This window comes from Canis lupus, chromosome X (assembly GCF_003254725.2).
Source record: "Canis lupus dingo isolate Sandy chromosome X, ASM325472v2, whole genome shotgun sequence".
Taxonomy (NCBI): Eukaryota; Metazoa; Chordata; class Mammalia; order Carnivora; family Canidae; genus Canis; species Canis lupus.
In genome coordinates, this window is record NC_064281.1 from 53179693 (window position 1) to 53205732 (window position 26040).

The following is a 26040-nucleotide window of genomic DNA, read 5'->3' on the forward strand; positions in this document are numbered from 1 at the left end:
TAAAAAGACAGATAACCCCCCCCCAAAAAAAGGACAGATAACCCAAGTAAAAATGAGTAAAGTATCTGAATAGACATTTCTCCAGATAAGATGTACAAATTTCCAATAAGCACATGAAAATGTTGAGATGCCACTTCACACACTAACCTAACTATAATCAAAAAGAAAGGAAATATAAAAAGTCACAGATAGGGACGCCTGGGTGGCTCAGTGGTTGAACATCTGCCTTCGGCCCAGGGTGTGATCCTGGGGTCTCAGGATCGAGTCCCACATCGGGCTCCTGCATGGAGCCTGCTTCTCCCTCTGCCTGTGTCTCTGCCTCTTTCTCTGTCTCTCATGAATAAATAAATAAAAAATCTTTTAAAAAATATTTTTTTAAAAAAGTCACATAGAATTACCACATGACCCAGGAATTCCACTCCCAGGTATATGAGACCAAGAAAAATGTAAATATATATGTCCACACAAAAGCCTGTGCATGTATGTTCATAGCAGCATTATTCAAAATATCTAAAATGTAGAAATAACCCAAATGTCCATCAACTGATGAATGCCTAAACATTGTGTGATATATCCATGCAATGAAATATTATGTGGCAATAAAAACGGAGAAGCTACTGACATGTACTACAGTATGGACAAACTTCAAATACATTATGCCAGGGTGCCTAGGTGTCATCTACCTTTGGCTCAGGTCATGGTCCTGGGGTCCTGGGATTGAGCCCCCCATCGGGCTCCCTGCTCAGCGAGGAGTCTGTTCCTCTCTATCCCTCCGCCCCTCCGCCCACTTGTGCTCTCTCTCTCTCTCTCAAATAAATAAGATCTTTAAAAACAAAAACAAAAAAAACCCATTATGCTAACGTGAAAGGAGCCAGTCACAAAAGATGGCATATTTTATTATTCCATTTATATGAAATGTTTAGAGTGGGCAAGTCCACTAAGATAAAACGTAGATTAGTAGTAGTTAGGAGCTGAGAGGAGAAAGGTATGTGGAATGGGGAGTGGGTGTTAATGTATATGGAATTTTAGGGCATGATGAAATACTCTGAAATTAGATAATAATGATGTTTGCACAACTATACAAATATACTAAAGCCTACTGATTTGTACATTCTAAAGGGGTGAATTTTATGGTATGTAAATTATATCTCAATAAAGCTGTTATAAGAAATAATCTTAAAGGCAAAAACATAATAAAAATAATTTGGGCTCCAAGTCCAAGAGAATTTGAAGAAATAATTAATATTCTTAATACTTATTCTTTTTTTTTAAACATTACACCAAGCATTGCTTTAAATCCTTATCAAGCTACTATTTTTGGAACAAAGTAGGAAATATTCCATTTCTTTTTTTTAAAGATTTATTTATTTATTCATGAGAGAGTGAAAGAGAGAGAGAGAGAGGCAGAGACACAGGCAGAGGGAGAAGCAGGCCCCACACAGGGAGCCCGCCGCGGGACTCGATCCCGGGACTCCAGGACCGCGCCCTGGGCCAAAGGCAGGCGCTACTGCCCTTACAAGTTAATTTAAGAAAAAAAAACCCAAAAGGCAAAAGAGAGGAATATGTAAAGCTGAGAAGAAATACAAATTGGCTAATAAATATTTGAAGAAGGCAAAAAGACCATTAGTAAGGGCTAACACATCCATGGTGCATGCTGTATACATGGTTCACATATATTACCCATTTAACTCTCACAATAGCTCTATGAAGTAGGCTCCCACCCCTTACAGTGAATGTCACCAGGCTACCCAATACTGTTTGACATCCTTGCCCCGCCCATGGTGATCTACTGACTTATGTGCAGTGATTTGCGCTCCCACGATCTCCAACAAGCACCACTGACCCCAGGGATCTGATTTTATCCCTGGGATCATTTAGGGTGTCAGGATAGCTTGCTGGACTGCACGCCTTCAGGCAAGGCTCTTGGAGTCATTATTTCTGGAGGTACACATTTTACTAAGGGCTAGGTGGCAGTGTGTGAGCCCGACTTCCCTAATGAGCTCCAGGAGTGCAAATATTCTGTGTGGCAGGGTATGTGCACATCCATCAGTCTTAGCAATCAGCGAGGCTGGGAGTGAGGATGTTTGCTGCTGATGGAAGGTGGGTTGCCCGGTGAGGGCACATACGCTCCTAGAGGAAGATCACTATGCTTCTGCCCGGCAGTGGCCCTGGGAGGCCCTGCTAGCAGGGCTGAGTTTTCTTGTGGGAAATAGTTCTGTTTTGCACCCGTCTGAGAAAAAACAGGTTTCAGAGTCAGAGGCATGTGCTCTATTGCCTAGCTTTGGTCATTTCAGACTGGACATTTTTATCTTTTTTAGAGATTTAATTAATAATTAATTTCTGTATTTATTTATTTGAGGGTGAGACAGAGCACAAGTGGGGGGAGAGGCAGAAGGAGAAGGAGATGGAAAAGCAGGCTCCCCACTGGAACAAAAGCCAGACACAGGGCTCGATCCCAGGACTCTGAAATGACCTGAGCCAAAGTCAGACACAACCAACTGAGCCACCTTGGTGCCCATATTGGACATTTTTATTTTTATTTATTTTAAAAGATGTTATTCATTTATTCATGAGAGAGAGAGAGAGAGAGGCAGAGACAGGCAGAGGGAGAAGCAGGCTCCATGCAGGAAGCCCGATGTGGGACTCGATCTGGGTCCCCAGGATCACGCCCTAGGCTGAAGGCAGGCGCCAAACTGCTGAGCCACCCAGGAATCCCCATTGGACATTTTTAAAATGTCATCCACTTAGGCAAGAAAAAAAGAAAGAAAGAAAGAAAGAAAGAAAGAAAGAAAGAAAGAAAGAAAGAAAAGAGAAAAGAAAAGAAAAGAAAAGAAAAGAAAAGAAAAGAAAAGAAAAGAAAAGAAAAGAAAAGAAAAGAAATCCCTTAATAAACTGTGGAAAGTCCAACCTGAAACCTGAAAGCTCTGCTCCTTGCAGAATGTGCTTGGGAAACTAAGACTCCTGCTTGCCAGGGTTGCCCACTCTCAGCCAGGGCCTTGTTGGAACCCTAGTGGTGGAGGCAGGCAAGGGAAGAGAAGCTTGAACCACCTCAGACACCCACAATGGGCTCTTTTCCTTGTCAGCCCCAGCAGGTACTCTTTGCATGAAGGACTGCTAGGAAAATGGAGTGACTTAAGGAGTTTCATGCAAACAGTTTACTTCAGGAAGGAGGGAGGGCAGGAGTGAGATGACTCGGTTTCTTCTTAGGTCACCGGGCTGGAGAAAGGCAAAATAGCTCAGGGAAATCATGGAAAAGAGGAAAGTTCAGATCAGTGGGTGCTCTACTCAGTGGTGCTTGGTGGCCTAAGACTGTTAGCTAACTGGGCACAGCATGCAGAGAAGGGAAGTAACTCATATATCTCTCTCATCTCTTTAATTCTCAGATTCCAGCTCCCATCAGACTCAGAGAAGGCCCAGCAGTGTTTGTGTACTGAACTGACCCATGCTGGTTCTTGGGATGAGTCTGAGTATTCTACTGCTAGCAATGCCTGATGGACTCTTCCTCTGCGGCAATGGGTTCTTGACTTTTTTAAGCAGTCACTGTTCATAGAAGTGTCCTTTTTGGCCCCAGTCTCCTTGTGTGATGGGACCTGGGAGACTTGCATCTGGGCTTGGCAATCTGCTCTGTCAAATGAGCAAACTAGAGAACAATTGGAAGGATGCAGAGCCAGTTCCTCCATGCTCTGTGGAACATACCGTCTTTGCTGTGGCTCACACTATGCCTTGTTGTCAGGAACTGAGTTGTAGTCATCCCCATGTCCCTTCCAAGGGTAAAGGTAGTGTATGGTATGTAGGAGATGGAGATATCAATATCTTGGTGCCAGAGAAACCGGCATCATGCCTTGGAGTCTGCCACTTACTATATGTGAGGTGTTGCTTAGGTCAATTGACTTCTGATAACATTAGTCGCCTGGTCTGTACATAAAATGACTTTTATATGAGAAAATGGGTACAAAGTACATGGAATTTAGTAGATGGCAGCTGTCACCAACATCATCATCATCATCATCACCATTAACGTTTATTGCACACCTCCTACATGCCCATCCTCGTGCTTGACCTTGATGCAGAGGGTAAAGAATAAGCAGTTAGTGATTTCTGCCCCAGGTTAGTATTTAGTGGGAGAGTTGGGATGTACACAAATAATGAAAATTCAAGTGCCAGTCACAGGCAGTACAGTCATGATATAGAGCTCAAAGGAAGGAAAGTTTTCTAAGACTTAACAATAAGGCTGACCAGAGGAGGTGGGTGCTAAGGTAGGCCTGGATAGATTGGATTTAGAGTACTGGGAAGGAGGATGGGGAGGAGAAGGAAGGATGTTCTTGGCTTAGCCTAGCCCAGGCCAGCACCCAAAGCTGGCAGTGTCCCCTGCTTCCCATTGGGCCCGCAGTGGCCAGATTTAGTGCTAGGTCAGCTTTGGGAATGCATATACTGGGCTGGCCACTGGGGGTCGACAGAGATTGAAAACTAGGGAAACTATCGCAGAGAGGGAGGATTTCCTTGGGGACTCTATCCCTTTCATTCAACAACCTACCTAATGCCTTATTTCCCCACCTCTGAAATCCCACCACCTCCCTCCCATGTCTTTAGAGCTTCAATCCCCTATGACACTCTTCAGAAGCGTCAGAAGCCCCCCAGCTTCCCGACTTCCCCATCCTTTCCCAGGACACCAGTCCAAGGAACAAAATTCCTCTTGAGGTTGGGGGCTGCTGTAGGGCTCTATTTTGTGTTTCAGAGAGGGTCTGTGAAAGAAAAACGAGCCAGACCCAGGAAATTTATGTTCCCCCAAGAAGCTGACTTCCTATACGGAAGCTGCTGGGTCGTTCCTTAATTGGAGTCTTATCCTAACCCTGAGTCAGGCAGCCCTCTGGGGAGGTAGAGGCATGGTGGGGGCAGGATGGAAAAAGGCTAGGTGGAGAGACCAATGGCTTAGAAGGAAACCGTGTGCTGACTGGTAGATACACTGTGCCCAGGAGGAAGCACTGGGACCCTCCTGACTGGACCGAAGGTAGGATGGAAGGTCTCTAAAGCAAGCAGGACTAAGTTGTGAGTAGGGAGGGGAGATGTCAGAGATCCTGGCTGGGTTGGCTAAGGGGCAGCTGGGGGCCGACGGGCCTGTGTGCCATGTATCTGTCAATGACTATGTGTCCTCAGGATGTTCCCAGGGGCTCATGACCTCTCTGCCAGTTGACCTGGGTTTATCAGTCAAGGAAGCCCAGGACTTGACCTTTTAACCTTCATGAGAAGTTACCTCATAGGCTGCTGAGAGGTCAGATCTAGTGGGACTGGAGAGATAAGGAAGCAGCTACCCTTCCCTGTGCTCCTTGGGTTGTCCAGAGTTTGCTCTGCTTGGAGCAGGACTGGGCAAAGATGCTATTTCTCCAGCCAGCATCATCCATCCCAAGGCCTACTGGCTTTCTGAGATGGGGAGGTAGGATGGGGTCAAAGACAGGTGAGGACAGCTACTGCTTCCCTTCCCCCAAATTCCTGAGACTTTGACAGTTGACAAATGGCCCAGCCTTGCTTTGCATACTCTCCAGGTAACAGGAGTGTGGTGGGATTTCCTTCCCTCCCTAGACTGCCCCCTGCTGGACCAGAGAACACAAGACAGGAGGGAGGCTAGAGGAAGCTGAGTCCAGATCAGTGCCACACAGGAGGGCAAGGATGTCAAAAGTGAGGCTTCTAAGGAACCCAAGGTATCAGCTGCAGTTCAGATCCATGCTCTGTCTCTCAGATGTGCTGTTCTAGGCTCTTCTCAGGGACAGGGGCAGGTCATTTGCCTATATAGGGCCTGAAGGTTTGCGACAGATTTCTAGAAGTCCACAGTAGGGTAAAGTGGAATAAGGAGAGGATAAAGAGAGAGGGAGGGAGGGGGCAGGGCCATCTCAAGAAGACAGCTCCTCCTATTCCCAGTATCCTGTGGATAGCGTGAGCAGGGGCCAGGCTGACACCTGGAAGATCAAGGTGATCCCAAGGCAAACACCTGTAAACCAGGTGTGAAACTGGGGCAGGGACTGGGCATTGAGAGTCTGGTCGAACCGTCGGCATTGGGGACCACCTCCTCCTTCACCGGCCACTGAAAATTTTTATGGCTGCAGTGAAACTAGACTTGCAAGGTTTGTCTACCGGGGGCTTGGTCTGACCTAGTCCTGGGATGTGGTGCATCCAGGAGAGGGCAGGAGGAAGAGCAGGAGGGCTCCAACCCCATCCTGGGTTTGCCCTGACACTAACCCAGTGAAAGAGTGATTTGGGAGAAACTAGGTATTGGTAGGGGAGGGAGGACAGCCTGGGTCCAACATAGACTCCAGCAGATCTCAGATAGGAGAGCACTGAAGGCAGAGGGCAGAACAGGAGAGAAATGGATGGTGGGAATGAACCAGCCGGGTAAGAGAGGGCATGGAAGAGGCAGACAGTTGGAGCCTGGGGCCTGTTTGTCTCATCTCCAGAGTAGGCCTATCAATGTCTATGTCAGGGATGTTGTGAGAATTAAACTAAGATAATATAGCACCAAAGGTGAAAGTACCCAGCTACAGTGCCTGGCATATAGTGGGTGTTCAAGAAATTCAGCTCTCCCTCTCCCTGTAGGGACTGGCTGTGTGTGTCTGTGAGGAGGGTACCTGCAGAGGCTGTGGGTCTTTGAGGGAACAGACAGGAGACCTAGGGCAGGCCGGGGATGACTATAGATACAACAGAGTGTTGCCAGCCTCACTGGTTGTTCCAGCTTACATTGCCCTGGGCCTCAGCAGTAGGCTTCCTTTTCCCTGACCTTTTGGTGTACAAGACTCACCCCTTGACACACACTCCTTTCCAGAGCCCTGGGGATAGCAGTGTAGACTCCTGAGAGTCTACAGGAGTTACATCAGTTACATCACAAACTGTGTAGCTCAATTGCCTAGGCTAAAATCCTGACTTTTCTACTTCCTGGCTGTGTGGCCTTAGGTAAATCAGTTCACATCTCTTATCTCAGAGTGCAAGGTGGGCAAGGACAGGGGCCACAGAATATGAGGGCTTGTATATGTAACAGTGATATGAGAAAATGTCAGGGTTAGACTCTAGGCTCCACGGGAGCAGAAACCAGGCCTGCCACCTGGTGTTGACATGAATTGCCAAGTGTTCTTGTATGACTATGTACTTTTGTGTGAAAACACAAGAGAGGCTAAAAAACTGTGCTTTTGCACACACAATGTGAGTGAACAGGCAAAAGCAAGAACCTGTGTGAGTAGGAATGAGAATGAGGGTGTCTCTGTGGAAGAATGAGTTTCCATAGAATGAGCACCATGATGGGCCAGGCATGGTGCTAAGCCCTTGCTGTACATTATTTCATCCACCCCTCACCACAGCTCTGTGCAGGAGGGATGATCTCCAAATTATAGATGGATTAACTGGAGCACACAGAAACAAAGTGACTTGCCCAAGGAGATATAGCTAGTAAGCGGTGAAATCTGTGGCTTTGAAGTTTATACCTCCCTGCCTCCCATGGGTGTGGGAAGCCAAGCTCAGAAGGAACTTCTCTGTAGTTCTCTGGGGGCTGCATGGTCTGGGAAGTCCCCACGTATAGATTTTGGTATGCTTGGAGCTCCTCAGAGGCAGGGTGTGATGGGGCTCTTCTTTGGGTCACCAGGGTAGGCCTGGCTCAGAGGCTAGCACCAGTACTCAGGAAACACTGGTAGACTTGAACCTTGAAGAGTATGTGTGTGTGTGTGTGTGTATGTGTGTATGTGTTTGGTGATACTGATCTGGGAGGCTTGGATAAAAGAGGACCCACGTGACCCACAGATCCCAAATTCTTCTCTGGCTCCCGTGGAGAGTCATTTTTCCCTACCACAGGGGCCTGCATTGTTACACCTGAGGCCCAGCTGGGGTGGGACAGGAGGTGGGGACCTGGAGTCACTGGCCCTGGCTGTGGCAGAGTAGGCCCAGTCCTGCTATTGAGGCCCCTATAGTTTGAATGGACAGATTGAGGCAGAAAGGTTGTGCTGTGATCAGGGGTGACCAGCAAGTAGAGCAGGCCTAGACATAAAGAGTCTTCTCCTCTTTCCTCTGCTGCCCTCCTCACCCAGAGCTAGGTGTGCAAACACACACTCAGGAATTGCTGGGACCATAGCCTCATCTCCCCCATCCCCTACTTGGTCCTGAGCTTGCCTCCCAAGGGGAACTGAGGCACGCTGGTGGCAGAATCTGAGGCTGGTTCTGGGGTCGGTGGGGTGCTTTTAGGTGGGAATTTGGAGATGTCACCAGGAACACAGATGAACTTTCCAGGCCTAGAAACCTGTGGACAGAGTAGAGTCCTGGCCATCCTGAAGGCTGCTGCCTTCCAAGCATGAACTAGCTTCTAATCAATTATGCAAGCAAGTAAATGAGAAGGAGCTGAACATGTGGCAAGTCAGTATGGTACAGGTGTTGGAACTGGTATAGGCTTTGGAGACAGATAAGCCTGGGGGAGGGGAACACCCTGCTTCTGCCACTGATTAGCTCAATGACCTCAGTGGAGCTCCTTCTCCTCCTAGAGCCTTATCCTCCCTCTTATGTGAAATGGGGGGAGTGGGACTTATCTCAAGGTACTATGTGAGGAAACTCATCTAACTTGGTTCTTAGTACAGAGTAGGCACTCGGTAAGCAGCAGGCTTTTTTCCATACTCAGGTGCCATGTACACACTTCAAGGAATCCTAGTTTCCAAGCTGTATTATTGATGTGCCCTTTTACCTTGTTCTCATCTCTCTGTTCACACCCCGATAAGGGGTCCAGCTGTCAGCCGAGAGACCCGTCATAGTTCCTCCTGGTCCCTAGCCACCCAGATCCCTTTCACCCTGTAGACTTGTCCCTAAAAGTAGGAAGGGTCTAGTTCCTTATTCCCCCCTCCCCAAATACAGGAAGAGATCATTATAGGACCCAGGGAGAAACTCCTACTTGAGTGGGATAAGAACATGAAGCAGTGTAAATGGCAGAGCACTTTGGGAATGTTGCTCATCTAATTATCTCCATCAAAAAGCAGCAAGGAAACTCTATCCTTGGCAGTCCCAAAGCCAACTCCAAAGCCTGATCTTCCTCCTAGTGCTCTCCCTCCCTCCCCATACCAGAACGCGGTCCTTGCCAAGGCCACCACGTCTGTCCCACGTCTTGTGTTCAAGTCAAGCGCTGGGTTTATGTGTGCCAGGCTCCTGGGTGAGAGCTTCCAATTTCTCCAGGGCTCCCGCAGTGCTATGGAAGATCAGTAGGGGGAGACATTAGCACGTGGGTGTATGCCTGTTGGGGTCGGACCACGAGAGCGGGCCGGGCCGGGAGGGTCTGAGCTATGGGATGGAGCCAAAGTTGTAAGCAAGGAAGCGAGGAGGGGCGGGGAGAATGGGCCCGGGCTGGGAGACAAAGACCCAGATGGCAAGGCCGGGAGGGGCTGGAATCTGGCGTCCTGGGGCCAGGATGCCCGCTTCTGCTTTTTCAAAAGGCGTCTGCCTGTGCCTTTTCCTCTTTGCCCTCGAGATGTCTTTCGTTATCGAGGTGTCCTCTCATCCCCGCTGGCCTATTCTGAGGCCTTGCCTGATCCTTTAGACAGGACAAGACTCTAAATTTGCGCTCCCGGGCCTCACAAGGCTCTCCCCCAAAGCTGAGATTCCGATGGCCTGGTCCTCAGAAGCGAATAACTCACCTCCCACCCACCTCCATCCCGTACTTGACCTCTCTGAGTCTCCAGCACCTACCGCTATCCGTATGTTTAGGACTCCAGGTCCAAGTGCAAGCAGACACTGCATGGCGAGACAAGAAGGAGGATCCTCTGTGGGATGGGACGGGGAGCAAACAGGCTACTTTTGCCACAGAGGTGGGCATAGAGGAGGACTTCAGGGCTCCTGTGTAAAGAGAATGGGAGTAGTTTCCTGGGATACTTGTGACAAAGCCTGTCTGTCCCAGGTCAGTGGGCCAGAGTGTTGACTAGGCGCGCGGGAGGAGAGCAGGAGAGCAGGAGAGCAGGCCGACAGCCCTAGAAGAACGCCAACTTCCCACGGGCTGAGCGCTCTGGGAACAGGACTAAACCGGACCCACCCCTAACCGCAGGAGCCGCACTCTCAGATTGGTGCCATCTAGAGCACGGCGTCCTTAAGAGCTCCCAGAAGCCCCGCCCCCTTCCCGTTCGGGGGCGTGGCATGGGACAAGGACCCCGAGACGGAGCTTACTATTGGCCGGGAGGAGTAGGGTTGGCCTTGCGTTCGCCTGAGCAGGGGAGTAGACAGCTCAGCGGCAGCCGACGGAGTCTATGCGCGCTGGACAGCAGTGGGAGGTGTGTGAGGCTCGCACTGGCTCGCACTGGACCTTCGGGCGCAATCGCTGGGGAGCTGGGACTCGGCGACGGGGCTGCGGGGCTACCCGGCCGAGGCTTCAGAAGCATAAACTGATGGGACTAGCTCTCTTGGTTGCGTCTTCTCGCTCTTCTAAGTACGGTAAACGGGGCCCCCGCTGAAGTAGAAGCTGTCGGGGGGCTCGCAGCCCAGAGTCCCAGTGTGGCCTGGAGGAACGGAGACCGTGACAGGGCGACCCAGCCGGGGGCCGCCGGACTGAGTTTGCGTTGTGGGGAGACTGCCACTTCTTCCGAGGGGCGTCGATCCTGGGACGGTCGAGGCGTCGGGGCGGCCACCGAGTCCTCGGCGGGGAGACCCAGTCAAGGAGGGGGCACGCAGTCCCGAACAGTCTCGGGGAGCCAAGCGGAATTGGGCCGGATCACCCGGGGGCGCAGAGCCCCCGTCGCGCCTCGTGCGGCGGAGAGACCAGGGGAGCGAACCCTCGGAGACCACGGCCCATGCCCGGGTTGGGGACGGCTGCCCAGTGAGTCGTCTTGGCCCGCCGGGCAGAGAAGAGCGACGTGGGAGCCGGCGGGAGGGGAGCACTTCAAGGCCGGCGACAGCGGAGGATGGGCGCCTGAGCGGTTCAGAGCGCAGCGCAGCACAGGAAGGCGAGGCCGCTTTGCTGAGGAGGCGCCAGGGGATTCTAAGTGCAGCCTGCTCCCGGGAAGATGGCCCGGCCTGGGCAGCGTTGGCTCAGCAAGTGGCTTGTGGCGATGGTCGTGTTGGCGCTGTGCCGGCTCGCCACGCCGCTGGCCAAGAACCTGGAACCCGTGTCCTGGAGCTCCCTCAACCCCAAGTGAGTAACTTATTGGCTCTAGTCCCTGGGGTGGGAGGCAGTCCTGCTGGGTAAGGCCACGCGCCCCCGAGTGCGTGTGGGGAGGTGTTCCAAAGAGGAGCTGCGCCCCATTTTGTCTCTGGCGTTTTCGAGTGTGTTTTCCTGCGGGCGGGCGGGGCAGGGTGCGGCAGGGTGGAGCGGGGGCATTCGGCTGGGTTGCGACCCCTTGGCTTCCCCACCCTCTCCTCCGCATGTCCCGGATCGAGTCGGGACGGTCGCGCCGGGCGGAGCTGGGAGTCCAGGCGCTCGAGGGCGCACCCGAGAGCGGGGTGGGAGAGAGAACGCATTCCCCCATGGGGCCCCTGGGAACGTGGCGGTTTTCTCTGAGAGCCGCTGGAGGAGCGAGCTTGATATGGGTGGGGGACGAGACCGGAACGCAGGCTTCTCGTTCGTTTAGCTGTGAAGGGACCGCGGCGCGGGACTCTGCGCTTGGGGAGGGTGGCAGCGCCCGTACCCCCATTCGGGCTTCTCCCATTTTCATTTCTCTTTCTTCCCTCTTTGCCTCCCTAGCTTTTCGCTTTGCCGTCTCTTCTAGCCGCTCTTTTCTCCCTGCCGGGGCCGCGGAAAGGCGGGCGTCGCTCCCGGGCTCACAAAGGCGGCGGGTGGAGAGGGGCGGAGTGGGAGGGGGATTTGTTTGGGGGGGGGGTTCGATCCAGCGCCTGTCGGGGGTCCAGTGGAGCAGCGGCAGAGCTTCGAGGGCCAGCCCAGGCAGAGAGTGGCGTCCGAGCTGGCGAGCTAGTGACGGAGGTGGGTGGGGGTCCAAGGATTCCTGCCCAGGCGGGTCTGGTGGCCCCCCACCCTATGTCCCTCAGATTGGGGAGCTATGCATAGCTTTTCCCAAGGGGATGGGGATGTAGCTCTGTAAAGGAGATCCTTTCTTTTCTTCCTCCTCCTTTGCCTTCACAATTCCCCCCACCCCCAAACAACACACACACCTTTTAGGGCGGTGGCTCAGTGGTTTCTGGGCTGTTCGTGAAAAGGTGAAGAGTCGTTGGGGCTGTGAAGTGACCCATGGACCTTTTACTCTTTTGGCATTCGGCACTGGGGTTGGAATCCAGGGTCAAGATTGCTCTTCCTGTTTTGTGGAGATCCTGGCAATGTGTAAATACCCCTACTTGGAAAACTGGGGGGCTTTGGCCTGCCCTCTGTGCTCTGATTTTTGTATCTGGGATCTCTTTCTGTTCAGTCTCCTGGGCTCCTGGGCTAACTTCCTGGGCTCCTGCCTGCCTTGGCCTCTTAGGTTCCAGGGACAGTGCTCCTCTCAGCCTTGGAGTGGGAGATGGCAGTGTCTCTAGTTCTATTCTCCTTGGGTTAAGATAGGGTCCTATTTATGGGTTTGTAGGATGGCTAAAACAAGGTCAGTGTTGAGGGTTCCAGAAAGGGAACAAGGTACAAGGAAAGGGATTGACAAGAATTTCTCCCCCACCCAGAAGCCAAACGGATCACAGCTCTCTTCTAACAGCAGGGAGTTGAGATAGTCTGGGTGCCCTGAGCTGCTTAACCCAAGGGGAAAGGTTGTTCCTCCCCTGCTTACAGGGGATGTAGAGGCTGGAAATGCTCTCTCTTGAGCCAGGATAGCTGAAATTTGCCTGGGGTAGCCCATTATAGGGGCTCATGGGAGTGACCTAATTGCTCTCTCAGGTCTCTAACCAGAGATAGCAGGCAGCTCCGCAGCTGGAAAGGAGCCCTCCTGCAGAGTTGGGGGGAGGTGCTGGGAGAAATAACATCTCTCTGAGCTTCTCCCATTTTGTGTCTTGAGCCTTAAGTGCTCTGGACCAGTTTATAGGTTTTTGGGTTCTACCCACCTCACCGTCCACTTCAGGCCGAGGGCAGGCATCTGGGGGCACAGGGGTGCTGGTGGCTGAGGACTCAGTAGGACCTGCACAAATTCCATCCTGTAATTGAGCAGATCCTGAGAATAGTGGAGGACTGATCCTGGTGTCCCAGCATACAACCTCCCCAGTTCCATCCATGCCCCAGGGTCTGTGTGTGTTGGTGCATGGGGGGGGGGGGCAAGGAAGCCAGGAGGGAGGCACTGTCCTCAGCTCCACTGGAGCTCTGGGGGCTGCCTTTACCACAGCATCCAACCCTCAGGCTGCCACAGCCTTTCAAATAAACAATCTCTCCCTGTCTGTCTCCTCTTTGCCTCCTGGCAGAGTTCTTCCTCTCCAGTCCAGTCTGTGGTGTCTGCTCGCCCTCTCACACCCTCTTCTAGCTGTGCTCACCTTCCCTCTCCAGCTAGGTTCATCTGCTCTCTCTCTTTTTCACACTCCCTCTCACTTAGTCACTCTCTGCCTCTTTTGCTCAAGTCCTTTTGTTTCTCGCACATGCCCATGCTCTCCCTCACAGGCTTATTTTTCTCGTCCCTCCCCTCTTCCTCTCTGCTTTTTGGTCTCTTTCCTCAGCCTTGTCAGAAGCTGGCACTACACCCCCCCCCTCCCGAATCTCCCAGTGCCTATAAACCTTGCTTAATTGCTTCCTTCTTGGGGAAAAAATCAAAATAAAGAAGTGGTGGGGCTGGGGGTATGTTTCCAGGTTCTAGGGTGCTTGCAGCCCTAGCCCTGATGGGGAGAGGGGATCCGGAAGGGCTAGCTTAAGACTTCCAGGCTCTTTCCCCAAATTGGTGCTGGGGTCTTTCAGCATGGAGGTCCCTGTGTGGCAAAAGCTTCTGCCTCCTTGGCCCCTCTTGTCAGATTTGCCTGATGAGTACTGGGTGGGGAAGCAGGTTGAGTCCCACTACAGGTTGGGAAAAACTGGAGTGTATGCACATGCTTGGGTGGGTTGGGGACTGTGATGGAAGGTCCCGGAGCGGCCCCCTCCCCCAGCCTCTTCCCCTGAGAGCTTGGGGCAGCCGGCAGGCCTCACACTTGAGTCCTCAGCCAAGTCCAGCTGCTGCAGTTCAGTCTCTCAGTCCCATTCTGACCCCTTCCTGCCCCCCACTCAGGTTCCCCCACCTCCAGGGAGTGGGAATGTGCCGGAGATCACATTACACCTTCCCTATAAGGGGGTGGGGGTGGGGGGTTCAGCTTGGTGTCCAGACCCTTGACTCCATCCAGCATGGGTGGGGGCAGCTGCAGACCCCAACCCAGGCTTGCCTGCTACAAGCCAAAATGTTGGCCCCAGCCCCCTCACAGCTGTTCCAACTCACAGTCCTGGGGAGGCCAGCTCTGGGGGCCCTTTTCTGGGGCGGCTAGGGACCTGACCTCTTCTACTCTGTGGCTGATTGGCCACAGGTGGGGGCTTGAGAGTGATAGGAACCCAGCAGCTCCTAAAGTTTCCTGTTCCCCTCCCTCTCCACCCCCACCCCAGGCAGCCAGGCCAGGGCAAGAAGGGCCTGTGAGGCTGGGGTGGGGGCTAACTCAAGGACTCCCTGTGTCTCTTCAGGCTCTCCACCGCCTCATCAGCTCAGGTGGATGGGGATGGGTAAAGCCCTGGATACCACCATTTTCTGGGATTGGGACCTTGGAAGGGGTAGGCCATCCAGGAGCTGCTGGTTGCCATGAGAACACCAGGTGTGTGGGAGGGTCCACTCTGTGATCATTAGGGGGGCTGAGGTGGGGGGATGCTCACCAGCCACATTCTGGACTCCTGGCCCTGGGAACCGTAGAAGCCTCTCCTGTGTGTGTTTTCATGGTGGTCATTTGGGTGGAGGTGCTAGCAGCCAGGATCAGAAGCTCCTGTAGCTTCTTACTTCTAAATGGTACTGTTTGGTAGGCTAACCAACAACAGTCAGGTGGCACCTTGCTACTTCCAAAGCATCCTCCTGCGTAAGTTCATTGGTTGTTCCCAACAGCCCTCGGGAGTGCAAATTGTCCCCATTTCCAGATTAGAAGGCCCGGCGTAGAAGACGGAAGCAACTTGTCTAAACTCAGCACATAGGGGGTAGAGCTTGCCATGTACCATTCTTTCCATGCCATCCTGCTACCTTGGAATCTAAGAGAGATAGGAATTCAAGGTGGGGTTTGGAAAAGAGGTGCCAGCTCCCTGCCCCTGGGTTCCCCTCTTACCTCACAGGTGTGTGTGCATCTGTCCTTGTGACTCAGGCCCTACTTGCGTGGGATGAGTGGTACTCTGGCTTCCTCATTTGATTTTGCTAGGTCTGCCTCTGAGGGCAGGCAGCCTGCTTGGATGATCTGAACTAGAAGTCAGCTCACTGCCTGGCACTCTCTCCTGGGCTCTGAACAGCACCTTTGGTTCCTCTCTGGGCCAAGAATCTCACTCCCTCTCAGGGATCCCACAGAAAGCAAACAAGGAAAGGGATGTTAAGTCCCCACCCCCCAGTGGACCCAAGTATTAGCCTGATGGGGCAGAGGGGAGGGCATAGTGCAGTGTAGGTGGGGAGGGTGACTTCCTCTACGACTCTCCTGGCTTCCCTGCCTCTGACAGTGCTGTGTGTGCCAGGACCCAGCCACTGTTCCTGCCCACCCACGCCTGGGCGGGCACTGCTGGGACACGCCAGGCCTGCTCCTGCCGCCTCAGGGGCCTGGGTGGAGCTGGGGGAATGAAAGAGGAGCCTTTAATTTGGGGGCTCCCCACCCTTGCTGGGATGAGAGCAGACTTGAGCTCTGGCTTGGGGGTCCGTCTTTTACTTGTCCTGCCACTCTGCAGGTGCAGGCACAGTGCTGCTGGGGTCACTGAATCAAGGCCATGGCTCAGCTAGAGTCTTCTACCAAACTTGGACTGGCGTGACCTGGGACCAGGCTCTCCCTTCAGCCACCCTCTGACCACAGGTTCCTAGAGCCTGTGGGAAGGGTGAAAGGGAAGGGAGTGTGGGCCTCGTAGAACATGGGCACCTTTCTGGAGGTGACCCCCACAGCTGCAGGCTGGGCCCATTGCAGACTGTATGTGTTTGGGTAGAGAGGGGCTCAGCTGGACAAAAGAAGCAGGAGGGCTGTAAGCCTCTGACCAGGCTACTGCCCCAGACCCTTCAGGCTCCTCACATACAGAGATTTTTATTAGCAGTCATGGCCGCATTTCTTGGCTCAGTAGAAAGGCTGAGAGAGAGACTTGGGCTAGGGTGGAAGGGAAGAGGTAGGCCATAAGACAGGAGGTGGAATGCTTGGGCTGCCTCCCCCAAGTCTCTTTACTCCCTGGGGTGGCTCACTGGGGTCCCGGGGCTATCAGGAGCTAAGGAGGGAAGGCCTCAGGGGTTACCATAGCGACCTGCTTCAGGCTTCCTGCTGGGCCTTGTCAATCCCCTTATTTTCCAGAAAAGGGCTTTGTCTGGGGGTGGCCCCAGGCAAGAAAGCTTGGCTAGATAATGGGGGGAAGTAGTAGTTTTTGAGAAGTAGGGTATAAAGAGTTTTAACTTGGGGACAATCTCTCCCTGCTCCTCAGTTGTCCCTACTCCTAACCTGATATGTATTAAGGGAAACCTGCAGGGTCTCCCACCCTTCTGTAAGGTATGACTGGTGTTGTACCTGGTTTCAGGCTGTGCTCTCACAGGCTATATACCCACCCATTAGGTCCCCTTGCCCCTTTCCTGGGCTTCTCACAGGCCAAGAAGCAGTTTTCCTGGTGTTGGAGAAAATGCTGAGAAGGCACCATTATGGGGGATCAGGGTCAGGGAAGGCAGGTTTCATCAGGCTTCTCTCCCTTCTGCACTTTAGGGGAAGGTGAGTTTCCCCTCTGCCAGCTGCTATGCAAATGACCTTATGAATATTTATGAAGCCATCGCTGAGGTTGAAGAGAGTCTGAGGGGTGTTAGGGGCAATAGTCCTCTTTCTTCCTCCTCCTCCATACACTATATAAACATCTGTTTCCTCAACATCTCTGGATTCAAGGTAGAACCCCAAGTAGCTGAAAGCCCTGTGTTTCAGTTGCAGAGCTCCAGGGCCAGAGTGGCCATAGATGTGCTCAGAACAGCTAACACTCCCTGGTGAGAAAGCCAGGGCCAAGTGTTGAGAAAAGTGAGCTGGCCTGTACCCCTTTACAAGCCCTCTGTGTACCTGCTGTCACTTCCATGTAGGGTCTTGTTGACAGCTATACAAGGATTCAGCCAATGCCTTAGGTCTTCTTAGACCCCTAGGGATTAACATCCTGGATGGGGATAGCCTCCTCTGGTTGGCTTTGAGCACCTCTCTTCAATAGGAGCATTCATCTGATCACTCACCGCCTCACATGAGGAGCCTGGACTGAGTGGATCTGAAAGGCTCCTCTGGCTCTCAAGAAGTTAGAAGTTATCTGATCCTGGTGTCTGGGTAGAACCAGTGTGAGGATTGGAAAATGAAAAAAACAAATGCCTCAGGAACTATTTGGTGAAACTTCTCACCTTTTTGTGGTGCGTAGGCTGACGGCGTTCCCTCTTAAATGTTTGTAAGGGCTTCATCCCATGCCTGCCTCCTTTCTGGACCTCTGGAGCGCACTAAAGCTAGGTACTGAGGGAAAGACCTTCTTGTGCTTTTTATCCTTCTGTATAGCAAGGTGGCAGGCCCCAGCTTGTTGAAGCCTCATTAAACATAGAGGGAGGGCTGCCTTTCTTCATTGGCTTGGTCTAGACTCACCTCCTGGTGTATCATTTGCCTCCCATGAGTGAGGGCACTGAGCTCCCAGTAGGTCCATGTGCCTTGTAGTCCCTCCTGTGCCAATGGGCCCCCAGGAAGTAGAGCCATGCTCTTCTCCTGTCAACTTTGTTCTCTTGAAGCCCTGCTTTCAACCCATCATTGTCTTTGCCAGAAGGTCTGTCTCCAGCGGGATGAAACCCACACTGCTTGTTGTGACCCTCAAGGCCTTCCAGTCTGGCCCTAGCTGAGCTTTTCCTCCTCTTTGTCTGCTTCTCTCTACTAACAGTGGGGTCAGTCACTGGCCTGGGGGTAGTGTTCCAGCCACTCTTGTCCACTCTCTCTGTGTTAACATCTTATTCCTCACCCAGGACCCACTTTATTCCATTCCTTCTGAGGAACCATCTCTGACCATTCCTCTCACTGCCTCCAGCCCTTGTGGTTTGAACCACTATCCTTCCGCATAACCTGCAGATGGCCTAGCCTGGTACTTTCTATTGCTAAAGCGTGCACCATTTTTACTTTTCTGACATCACAGCAGACAATCCTTGAGGATGGGGCCATAACTTATCTTCCTCTTCCCCCTGCCTCCCCCACCCCACCAGAAAACCCCAAGACTGGACTCATTAGGTACTTGCTGTTAGTATCTGGCCTCTTGCCTCTTGGTAGACCAGGCTGTTTCTAAGCAGGAGTCAAACCCGTTGAGTACCTACTCTGTGCTAGGCACTCTGCATGCACCATTGTTCCCCCTCCAGAGTCCTAGGGGCATGGGGCTCTTACCAATGCCAGTGTATAAGTGAGGAAGCTGAAACTCAGGGAGATTGGGTAGCTCATCCAGTGTTGCGGAGCTAGGAAGGGCTGGATCTGTCTGATTCCAAAGTCTGTCTGCTTTCTTCTTCCTGTATGTTATTGCCTTGCTCCAAGCTTCAACCTGCCCAGGCTCAGAAATGGCCAAGATAGCACCACTGTTTTACTGTGTGCTTAGGCAAGGATGGAGTGATATGGCTAGGTGGGCTTCAGTGGCTGCCCTCCCCCTGCTATTCCCTATGCCTGGCCTTCAAGATTGGAAGATGAACCTGGATCAGGAGGCATTGTCCATCTCTCTCAGGATCTGGAACAGAGGCAGTGTGGAGGTGGGGGTTTGGAACGCAGATGTGTGAGGTTCCTGGGGCCCTATCTTACGTGATCTATTGTCCATGCTTGAGTCCCATCTCCCCTCCCTCTGTTCTTTTTAGGACTGAGACTGGTCAAGTCTGAGGACTCGGGTTCTTGCATTCTGGGGGTTAGATGGGTTCCCCTATGAGATGTTGGGCTGTGGGTGTGGGGAGTGGAGGGGAGAGCTGTGTGGAGGAGTCATACCTGGCCAGAGACTGTGCCCATTACCCCTTGGTTCCAGGTGATGCCTATTCCTATCTTTCCATCATGTCCAAGATTAGCAAGGATGGGAGAGAAAGCATGGGTCCTAGACAGGTTGAGCTCCCCCAGTTGTTGTCTGGGAGCCACAGGGTGGTGGCTAAGGCATGTGTGGGCTTGTGTGCATATGGGTGTGTGTGTACGTGTATGTGTGCATGCACATGTGTGCACACACACATATATGTGCTGGGGAGATGGTAGCAGTGGCTCTGAAGGAATGTGAGTGTGATGGGGGTGGGAAGGGGACAGGGCTGCCACCTCCAGGCAGAGGGCCACATCACCCCCTGTGGAAATGCCACATTAGGACAAAGGGCTCCCCCAGCTAGGCATTGCCCCACCCTGCCAAGCAGTCAAAGCCTGGCAGCCTTGCCCATGGGCCACCCCTTCCACACCTTCCTGGCAGTGTGATTCTCTCTCATCACCCCCAGCCTGAGGATGACGGAAGGACAGAATGCCTATTTTTACCATCTCCATCCAGTAGGCTCAGCCTGGCCCTCATCGCTTGTGCCCCTGATTCGGGAGATGGCTCAGGACCCCTGACCCTGAGGCTGACCATGTCTTCCCTTCTGGGCAGGTTCCTGAGTGGGAAGGGCCTGGTGATCTACCCAAAGATTGGAGACAAGCTGGACATCATCTGCCCCCGAGCAGAAGCAGGGCGGCCCTACGAGTACTACAAGCTGTACCTGGTGCGGCCTGAGCAGGCAGCTGCTTGCAGCACTGTGCTTGACCCCAACGTGCTAGTCACCTGCAATAGGCCAGAGCAGGAAATCCGCTTCACCATTAAGTTCCAAGAGTTCAGCCCCAACTACATGGGCCTGGAGTTTAAGAAGCACCATGATTACTACATTACCTGTGAGTCCCTTCCCATCATATGGTTCTTTCTTACCTTGTAGCAGTAGGAGCTTCTAGGTAGTGCAGTGAGTCAGCACACGGCCTATCCTGGTCTGGTCCCCTCTAATACCTGGCGTGCTCTCCTTCCAGCCTGGCTTTAGAATTCTGGCCCTAACATTCACCAGGGGATGGCTGTCAGTTCACCTTAGCTCTAGGAGGTGGGTGGGAAAAGACTCCAATTCCCGGTGCCCTTTCTCATTTTCTTGGCTTACGTAAGGTCTGATCTTGAGAATGGCAGAGTTGGCAGAGAACCCCTTGGGATTGGCTGGCTATTCAGCCTTTCTCTTCCTGGGACACTGACCCCAAGAGACAAAGGAGCCTCTTGCCCTATGTCACTCAGGGAGTTAGGAACTCCAGCCATTGGGACTCCAGCTCAGTTCACCTGACTGGATTCCTTCCAGTCTGTATAGAAGCCTCCCCCATGATTCCAGTTCTAATGGTTTTGCCTCTAAGCAACATCGCCCAATGAGAAGATACCTTAGTGTCCACTGAGAAAGAAGGGTAAAGGCCTGGTCACGATAAAGGAGCAGCACCCTTGGGCGAAGCGCTGGTTTCTGACACGGGCTGGGCCTGGCTAGCTACTCTTTTCCCAGCGCGAGGAAGATAAGCAGAAGTTCACAGGTGGGTGGGGGCTCCTCATCACTCCCCCCACTCCAGGTTCTGTTCTTCCGGGCTGAGACAGCACTCGGATTTCTAGGTAGTGTGGACAGACGTTTCTCTCCCCCTGACTTCTCTGGCCTCTTGCTACAGCTACATCTAATGGGAGCCTGGAAGGACTGGAAAACCGGGAGGGAGGTGTGTGCCGTACACGCACCATGAAGATTGTCATGAAGGTGGGGCAAGGTGAGTGACCAGTGCGAGGGCTCCCATTAAGCCTTGGCACCAGATATCCCTGGCCGGGTATGGGTGTGTTTGGGAGTAGGGGAGGGACAATAGGGTCAGAGTGTCTGAGGTCTGATAATACAGGTCACTGTTGGCTTGTGCTAGATGACTGAGGCACCTATGCTAGTGGGGTCTTCCCCTCACCTTACCTCTCCCCACCCCCCAGACCCCAATGCTGTGACGCCTGAGCAGCTGACCACCAGCCGGCCCAGCAAGGATGCGGACAACACTATCAAGACGGCCACACAGGCCCCCAGCGGCCGGGGCTCCCTGGGTGACTCTGACGGCAAGCACGGTGAGTGTATAGGTGTCTGCCAGAGGGCAGAAGCCATTGCTTAGCTGCCTTTTCAGGCCCTGTCTCTAAAGAAAGGCGGAAAAGAACGCAGGCTGAAATGGGCCTTGTGGCCCGGGGACCCCTGGCTGATCATTTCTCTCCTCCTGTCTCCTTCCTCAGAGACTGTGAACCAGGAAGAGAAAAGCGGCCCAGGTGCGAGCGGAGGTGGCAGTGGGGACCCTGATAGCTTCTTCAACTCCAAGGTAGCTTTGTTCGCTGCCGTCGGTGCTGGCTGTGTCATCTTCCTGCTCATCATCATCTTCCTGACGGTTCTGCTACTAAAGCTGCGCAAGCGGCATCGGAAGCACACCCAGCAGCGGGCGCCTGCCCTCTCACTCAGTACCCTGGCCAGTCCCAAGGGGGGCAGTGGCACAGCAGGCACAGAGCCCAGCGACATCATCATCCCCTTACGGACTACAGAGAACAACTACTGCCCCCACTACGAGAAGGTGAGTGGGGACTACGGGCACCCCGTCTACATCGTCCAAGAGATGCCACCGCAGAGCCCAGCGAACATCTACTACAAGGTCTGAGAGCCCAGGGCGGCCTCGGGCCCCCAAGGGACAGTCAGCCAGGACTGCACCTCTTCTTTCTCCCCCACACTCCCTTCCCTGACCAGCTGTGCCCACCTTTGTATTTAGTTTTGTAGTTTCTTGGCTTTTATAATCCCCCCTTTCACCCTGCCCCCCTGGGCTTCGGAGGGGGGCGCTTGTGCCCCCGGCCCCCATGCTCTCGTGCCTTCCCCCTCCGGCCAGGCCTCTGGGCTCTGCAGGGGCGCCCCTTGGAGGGCAGGGTTGGATGCTGATGGACAGTGGGTAGGAAAATGCCCCTCTGGCCCTGCCCCCCACCATTCCCTCTCCCCACTTCCCAGGACTGTTCGTCCGCTATCATCACTGTTTTTAATGTTTTTGTCTTCATTTTGTAGCTGTCAACTCATTTTCATCTGTTTTTTAAAGAAAAATGTAAAAGGCAGCCCCTCCTTAGGCTTTCTGGGCCTGGCCCAGCCCAGTTTAAGGGAACTGGGGTGGGACATGGCCAGCCAGGAAGTATAGGATGGCATTTCTTTTATAAACTCCTTGGTATTTAGGAGAGGGGTGGCAGGCCAGAGCTGTTCTTGCCCATGAGGGAAGACGAGAGTACCACTGGGCAAAGCTCTCACCCTACCCTCCTGACCCTCCTTCTACAAAGCTGATCTTGGCAATGGGGTACTGGCTGCCACCCTTCCACCAAAAAAAAAAAAAAAATCTCTTCCTTGTGGGATTCTTGGGCTTCTCCTGCCTCCCTCACTCTCACGGTAATTAACGTCTTAATTGGCTGTTGCCTGGGGAACAGGAGAGCTGCTGCAGGCAGATGACCTCATGGGGGTGGAGGGAGGTGAGGTGCCCAGGTGGCTATTTGCCCTGCAGAGCTGGGAGTTCCCCCTCCCCCTCCCCACCCTATTCTCTCCTCATCTTTGGCATCTCTTGGCCTGGTGGGGAAACAGAGGCCCAGGGCAGAGACCTAAGCGGGTATAAGGCCAGGTGGCCTGCTCCTTTTCTGGGCTCTAGCACGGGTGGGTGCCCCCTCAACCCAGCTTCTGCTGGTCCCTCCAATCTTAGGCTGGGACTTGGAAAGAGGAAGAGGCTGCCCAGGGCTGGGCCAGCACGCCGTGCACTTTGACCCTGGCTCCTTGCCAGCACGGCTGCTAACAGACTGCCACTTGAGTGAGCTTTGCAGGCACTCCCAGAGTGGCCAAGGAAGGAGCTGGGCCTTACACCATCCACCTCCACGCTGCCTCCTGGCCAGCTGCCCACCCCAGTGCCAGGTGGGAGAGGGAGCAAAACAGCCAGCCCCTTCCAGGTGGCAGTTGGGAGGGTTTTTTTGTTTTTGTTTCTGTTGCCATTTGTGTAAATACTAGTCTTTTTGGAAAAAAATAATGTAAAGATGTTTTGTATAAACTCTGAATTATTTTCCTGTTGCTTTTTTCTTAGAAAAAATGAGAACTAAAAAAAAAAATTAACCACATGGAGAAATGGGTGTAAAATGGTGTCATGATGTTGGGGAATGAGGTGTGTGTGAGTGTGTGTATGTGTGTGTGTGTGTGTGTGTGTGTGTATATGTGTATGAGAGAGAGAGAGGGAGGGAGGGAGAGAGAGATTTCCTGTACTCAAACCACTGAAGATCTGGACAGGTATGGGAAGAGGATGGTTTTCCTAGTGGAACAAGATGTTTCAAGTGTCCTATGCCTTTCCTGTTCTCCCCCTATCCTCTTGTTTGGCTGGAGCCAGTGACCATTTCCCCTTCCCTGTCCACCCTGTGACCTCTGTAGCATAGGCCATGAGCATCTGCCCAGTCTGTCATTAGGCCCAGCTAGAGAGAGTTGATGGGGGAGGGGAGTTCCCATGGGGACCTGGGTGTGTCTGCCGGTACTGCCACCACCTGGCTGGAACTACATCTGGAACCTGCTGGCAGGCCCAGCCCTGCTCTGCTTCAAGACACCTAAAAGTGGATAGAAATAACTTTCCAAGAGCTGGGCCTCAGATGTGGCCCACTAAGTACTGGGGTTGCTTCAGGCTGCCCAGTTCCCTTCTTAGCCAGAAGAATCTTCCTCTCCTGTCTTCTCCAGAGGTGGGCCACACCAGAATCCTCACCGTGGCATACTTAGGAGCTTCTGGCTAGCAGATGAAGCCCTAGAGCTGGGCAGCCATGAGCAGCCATGAGCCCCTGGTCTCCCTTCCCCAGGCTGATGGTCCAGGAACGTGGAGGGGCTGGGTTGGGGGAAGGTAAAGAGGATCTGGCCTCAGACACAGAGATGCCGGCTGACAGGGCCTGGGGCCTTCCTGCTCCAGTTTGGTAGGGTGGGGGGTGCTCCCAGTAGAGATGACTAAGGCAGATGTCAGGTGAGGAGACAAGTGAGATCCCAGTAGCTAGAAATGGGTAAGAAGGCTAGAGGAAAGAAGAAAGAGGAAGGAAGGGGAGGGTTAGTTAATGATCCAGAGGAGGAAGCTTCAGAGAACCAGCCAAGGAGCAGGCAGGGCTATGAGGAAAGTGGGAAGCCCATGGAGAAGGAAGGGGGAGGAGAGCCACGGGACCTGTAGGGCTGTAGGGCGAAGGGAAGGGAAGGCTGGGCTGGGCCTGGCTGGGGTGCTCCCAGAGCCAGCTGGGGCAGAGGCTGTTTATTTGGTTTCTCATTAACCAAAGGAAGTGCCTGGATCAGATGGGGCCTCTGCTACTTGACTGGCTGCCCAGAGTGGGGCCCACAGCCTGGGTCTGGGGTCTTTAACCCGGGCTGTTTCAGGCCAGGTTGATGTCACTGAGGTGGAGCTTGACCCGGGTTGGGTGATCCTTTCATGCACTCCTGCAACTGAGTGTCCTTGGGTGGTCCCCCCCACCCAGCCCATGATATTAGTTGCCCTCACTCTACCCATGGCGGCAGAGGCAGGGGGTGGAGTTCCTGGGGCCCCTTGGGAATAGCTGTGGGGGTGTGAAGTAAAATCTGTAGGAGAAAGCAGAGTCTCTGACAGTCTCTCTGACAGCCCAGATTTGTGATTGGCTCTTCCCACTTGCCTTGGCCTGGGTGCTATGGCTGGCGCTGGTTTGAGCTCAGTGCCCAAGCTGTGCTGGCCACAGAGTGGTGCCCAGTAGCTCCTTGTGGCAGAGTGTCCTTCACCTGGACAGTGCCTGCCATGTGTTTCAAACACTTAGCTTACTTACACTGAGTCTCATAAACTTTCCTGTGAGGGTGGACAGTGGGGAATCATTAGCCTCATATTTGAGATGAGGAAACAGAGACCCTCTTGGGGGCAGTGACTTGCCCAGGAATGCACATCAAGTGATCCCCAGAGTGCTAGGATTGGAGCAAATAGAAGTTCCTTGAAGGTGATTGGCCTTCTCTCCACCCCTCGCCCCTTGCCCAGTGTCAGGTGAGACCGAGCAAGCGTGCTTTAGGGACCTCAGAGAACAGGAGCCCTCCCCCACCTTCCCTTCAGTTTGTGTGTGTCAGAGAGAGACCAAACTTAGCTAGGTGGAGGCAGGAGGTGTGAGCCTCCTGTGGTAGGGCCCCAGACGGGCCCCACCCTCAGCTCTCCTTCCTGTCCCAGCTGGGCCCCAGCTCCTAGTGAGTCAGGGATAGAATAGGGATGCTTTCCAGGTGAGGGTGGGGCTGCCTGGCTTCCTCAGCAGGCTGAACCCAGATTACCAATGTGGCAAGCTGGGCGGGTGCTAACCAGGCCTCAGTTTCCCTGAAGGGACAAGCCTTGTGGAGCTGGAAAACCAGAGCCCTTGTGATTTATTGCACTGTTCCATTTTATGCTTGCAGGAGACCTCCCTGAGGATGCGGCTGGCCTGGCACACTCTAGGCAGGGATCTGAGGGTGGGCCAAAGAACCCAGGCCCATCTGGGACTCTCCTAGGTTTGCCCCTGCTGAGCAAGCAGCCCTTTGGCCACCTGGCATCAGTCACTCTCAGAAATCCAGCCTTCCTGCCTAGCCTCCCATCCTGCCCAGGCATGTCACAGTCCCACTGACACCCCAGCTGAGTCAGCCCCAGCTGGCCTGGAGACCCTCTTTGCCCATCTGCTGTTGGTCTCCCGTACAGCTGGCTGTGAGATCTGGGGGGCTGGGGCCCCAGCTGGTGCTTATTAGGTTGGCTTCTCTTTTGAGAGGCTGCTGAGGGAGAGATCAACCTCTACCTAGGACAGGGGATCCCAAACTGAAAGCAACTTTAAGGTCATGGGGGAGATAGTAATTATAGGTTCTGTTTCCAATGGTTAGTCACCCAGCTGGCAAAGAGAAAGAAAAGAGGAAAAGCAAGGGGGTTGGGGGGAATAAGGAGTATGTGAAGGGATATGGGAGGGTGGGAGGAGTTTGCTGCAGG

The 26040-nt window shown here is 53.3% G+C and overlaps 1 protein-coding gene and 1 long non-coding RNA gene across 2 annotated transcripts; one reads left to right on the forward strand and one right to left on the reverse strand.

Moving 5' to 3' along the window:
- Positions 1-3949: 3949 nt before the first annotated feature.
- Positions 3950-10089, reverse strand: LOC118353679 (uncharacterized). The gene is made up of 3 exons (XR_004812983.1): positions 9697-10089; positions 9076-9199; positions 3950-4060 (listed from the first exon to the last, which is right to left on the reverse strand). It is a non-coding gene; the product is annotated as an uncharacterized LOC118353679 (long non-coding RNA).
- A 106-nt stretch (positions 10090-10195) lies between these two features.
- On the forward strand, positions 10196-23199 carry EFNB1 (ephrin B1). Its single transcript, XM_025466080.3, has 5 exons — positions 10196-11128; positions 19655-19932; positions 20722-20814; positions 21020-21148; positions 21308-23199. The coding sequence occupies exons 1-5, from the start codon at positions 11001-11003 to the stop codon at positions 21718-21720; spliced, it is 1041 nt and encodes a 346-aa protein (XP_025321865.1). The 5' UTR covers positions 10196-11000; the 3' UTR covers positions 21721-23199.
- The last annotated feature ends 2841 nt before the right edge of the window (positions 23200-26040 follow it).